Below are 3,605 nucleotides of genomic sequence, written 5' to 3'. Positions count from 1 at the left end.
GACACACTTGTCCATCAGCTGCCTTCGTCCCAGGCTGCCACACACCCTTTTTCAGCAGAAAAAGAGAAAAATAATACACCTGTCACCAGCATCCCCCCGGCAGCCTCTGGTTTGGCCTTGCTGATGCTGGTGACGCTTGAGCTTCTTTCTTTCACCCAACCATTCCCTTATCCAGTGCCATGGGGACAAACCATCCTGGGACAGCGATGGTCCCGGCTTTGGGAGCACCTGCACTTCTCAGCATCCCACACCTCCCTCCGCTTTCTTTCCATCAGAGGGCGAGTATGGGAGTAGCCAGAGATGCTCATTAGCCACGGGGGCATTTTTGGCATAGTTACTACATTAGTCACAGCCCGTTTCACTGCGGTCACTGCGCTTCACGGCAGTTTTTCAGCTCTTTTCCTACCTGAGACATTGGGAAGGACGTTCTTTTGCCAGTCTTTCAGTAAACGGGAGTTCCTGGCGAAGAAGCTCGATGAAACTTTAACTCCCAACTGCTCGGACATGAAGCTGCACTTCATTAACCCAGAGAGTGAGGTGAGGGCTGCGTTTCTTCACCTCATGCCTTGCCTCCCGCTGCTGGCAGGCTCTTAGGGGCACACATGCCTGGAAGACCACTTGCAAGGACCTGCCCCACCATTCTGACCCCTCAACACCACCAGATGGGGACTCGCCACCCCAAATCCCTCAACCTGAGGTATTCTTTTCCTTCTCTTCAGTAAGGCACTCCTTTATTTAATGATGTTATTTTGCCCATCTGCAGGCACAGCAAAGCAAAATTCCCACGACACAACCACAGAAATTCAGAGAGGACTCTCAATTTCTCAGGACTAACGAGAGAACTGTTACAGGGATGTGGACCAGCATCTCTTTACCTTTGTTTTGTCACTTGTGCTCCTCTCATACTTCATATCAACCATGCCACCAAGTCAACCTCTGCCGAACGGTCCATAACTACATTGGTATCAGCATCACACCAACACGGCCGCAGCCCAGAGGCATCTGCTACAAATTCACGGCAGATTCTGCTCTCCACCCACACTATCAAAATTCAGACCACATGAGGGAGCCTGTGGATGAAGGGATTTCAGACCGCTCTGGCTTGCAACCCTTGGGAAGGGCCAAGCACGCACGAGTGCACACACACACAATGTACAAAAGGTTTATTTGGAACAGGTCTGCTCGCACAGCACGCTCAGCAGTCGCTTCACCTCCTGGCAGCGGTGCCCTCCGCTTCCAACCCCCTGGATTTACCTTCTTGCCTCAGACGTACCATCCCTTTGCATTGGAGCATAAAACACACCAGGGAGAGCAACCAAGGCAAGAAACCCATCCTCTCCCCGAGCAACACGGGGCTCTTTTCAGCCCACTTCCCACCAGCAAGCACAGACCTTGGCAGGAGCCAGGGCTGGCCTTGGGCCACCATCCCAGCCCCAGACTCGGTCGGAGAAAGCTGCAGCACTACTCTGGCAACGCGGCCTCTCTTACTCAGAAAGAAAAGGCACCAAAAAAAAGGAACATTGTCCTTTTCCACTCATTTAGTACCAGTTTGGTGGCTTGGAAAAGTCTGGCTGGTGCAAGGGGGAGAGGGGGTGGGAGATACATCGGTACTCCTTGTCTAAAACACCACAAATGACACTTGGGATACTTCCAGCCTTCATTTACTTCAGAGCAGATCTACTGGCACTCAGGTTCCTTTCCCCACAGTCTTTTGTAAAGCTTGTCCTGTCCCCGTGCCGCAGATCCACGCACCCATGGCATCCTCCAGGTCGCAGCTGCCAGGGAGCCCTGACCACTTCTGCACCCACAGCCCGAGCTCCTCTTAGTGTGTTTTTAAAGGAAACAAACAAAAAAACCCCAGCAGCATCATCACAGCTTCCTCTTTTAAGTCATTTGATGGCTCCCTGGCACCTTCTCCTGGATCTCCTCGTACTTGGGCGGCGGGGTCAGCGGCTCTATCGTGATGGGAGCAGTGCTGTTCCCCTGCGCGAGGTTTAGCCTGATGTCCTTCAAGTGCAGCTTCTCCGACTTGATCCTCCGGACCTTCAGCGGCTTCAGGCGCTTGCTGAGCCGTGAGCCGTGTCTGCTGGGCTGCCGCTCTGCGCTGGGCTCCGCGCCGGCCGCTCCCGGCGTCTGGGTGCTCTCGTCGAGCCCCGTCAGCGATTCGTAGGAGGGCAGGGAGATGCTGATCCTGTTGCTCCTGTCTGAGTCTCTGGGCTCGGAGTAGCCCGCGTTCATCACCTCCTCGTAACTGGGGACGTAGTACTGGGAAGACGTGTCTTCATCCTCTTCTTGACTAGAGGGGTGAAAACGAAGGCGATCAGTAGCACCTCATTTTGCCATTTCTGCTTCGCGGTGTGTAGGGGATAGGGAGGAGTGAGTAAAACCACATCCCCCCTCAAAACCTTAACAAATTATTTGCCTTTCTAGGTTACACACCAGTTTCTTTTTCTTTGACTGAACAGATCACAATCCCACCACGTTTTTACTTCCTTGTGACATACGTCTGTCTTTGTTCATCGCTTTCTCTGACGGCAAAACCTCTTTTTCTATTGCACAGCAGAGATTTCTTCCCCCAGCAGAACACCAATTTCTCTCCTCCCCTCCCAACACCAGTCAAAATGCATTTGAAAGGGACATCACCCCTCTGTCTTTGCTGTTCGGGTGTCTTTGGGTTGGGTTTGTTCAGACCGTGCCTGCCACAGCAGCAGCCTTTGCTCTGCTCATTGGAGTTTTCCTGCGCAAAGAGCAGAGCCTTGCAGACTTTCACCCGGTCAAAACTCCATTTCCATTCCTGAGAGGCTGCTCGGCACCTCTCAGAAGGACGGCACATCCCACATCTCCTGCTCCTCTCGGCTTGCAGCAGCGATCCTGCTTTTCTGCGTTAACCATTAACCCCTGTCCCCAGCGCTCCCTCGCAGCACGCTGCCTGTGTACCGGCACAGCCGGGAGCGGCACGGCTTGGCAACGCTGGCTTGGCCGTGGCTCCCGCCAGACCCCAGCTTGCACACAAACAACACGCCCTGTTACCTACAGCACCACAAATACAGCTGGAGTCAATCCTTCCCGACCCCCATAACGTATTTGAGCCCTAAACCACGAGATGTTCTTGCCTTTATTTCAGCACATCAGCCATCTGCCTTACCCTCCTTGCTCCTGACCTCCCTGAGGAGTAACAACAGCCCCTGGCTTCCTTCCTACCCCCAACCCCGCTCCCTTCCTCCCCAGAAAGGCTCACCTGTCCTCCTGGTGCGAGGGCTCTGCAGACACTTGCTCCTGCACGTGAGCGATATCTTCGCTTTGCCTCTTCTTGTCGCGGATATTCAGGCAGATCATCTGCCTTACCCTCCTTGCTCCTGACCTCCCTGAGGAGTAACAACAGCCCCTGGCTTCCTTCCTACCCCCAACCCCGCTCCCTTCCTCCCCAGAAAGGCTCACCTGTCCTCCTGGTGCGAGGGCTCTGCAGACACTTGCTCCTGCACGTGAGCGATATCTTCGCTTTGCCTCTTCTTGTCGCGGATATTCAGGCAGATGGAGAGCAGCAGCAGCAGCCCCCCCCCCCCCACCAACACGTACGCCACCGAGAAGGTCTTGCTCTTCAAAAC

General features: G+C 54.3%; 1 protein-coding gene across 1 annotated transcript in view; it reads right to left on the bottom strand.

Annotated features, from left to right (window-relative positions):
• Positions 1 to 1,884: 1,884 nt before the first annotated feature.
• Positions 1,885 to 3,605, bottom strand: part of TMEM51 (transmembrane protein 51) — a 2,036-nt gene continuing 315 nt past the window's right edge. The window contains exons 2-3 of the mRNA XM_010137767.1: positions 3,439 to 3,605; positions 1,885 to 2,296 (exon numbers count right to left, since the gene is read on the bottom strand). The exon at positions 3,439 to 3,605 is cut by the window's right edge and continues 1 nt beyond it. Of these exons, the coding sequence (XP_010136069.1) occupies positions 1,885 to 2,296; positions 3,439 to 3,605 (579 nt within the window). The remainder of the gene's footprint in view (positions 2,297 to 3,438) is intronic.

This window comes from Buceros rhinoceros, unplaced genomic scaffold (genome assembly GCF_000710305.1).
Source record: "Buceros rhinoceros silvestris isolate BGI_N320 unplaced genomic scaffold, ASM71030v1 scaffold32336, whole genome shotgun sequence".
NCBI classification, from domain to species: Eukaryota; Metazoa; Chordata; class Aves; order Bucerotiformes; family Bucerotidae; genus Buceros; species Buceros rhinoceros.
This window is presented reverse-complemented; position numbering and strand designations above follow the sequence as displayed.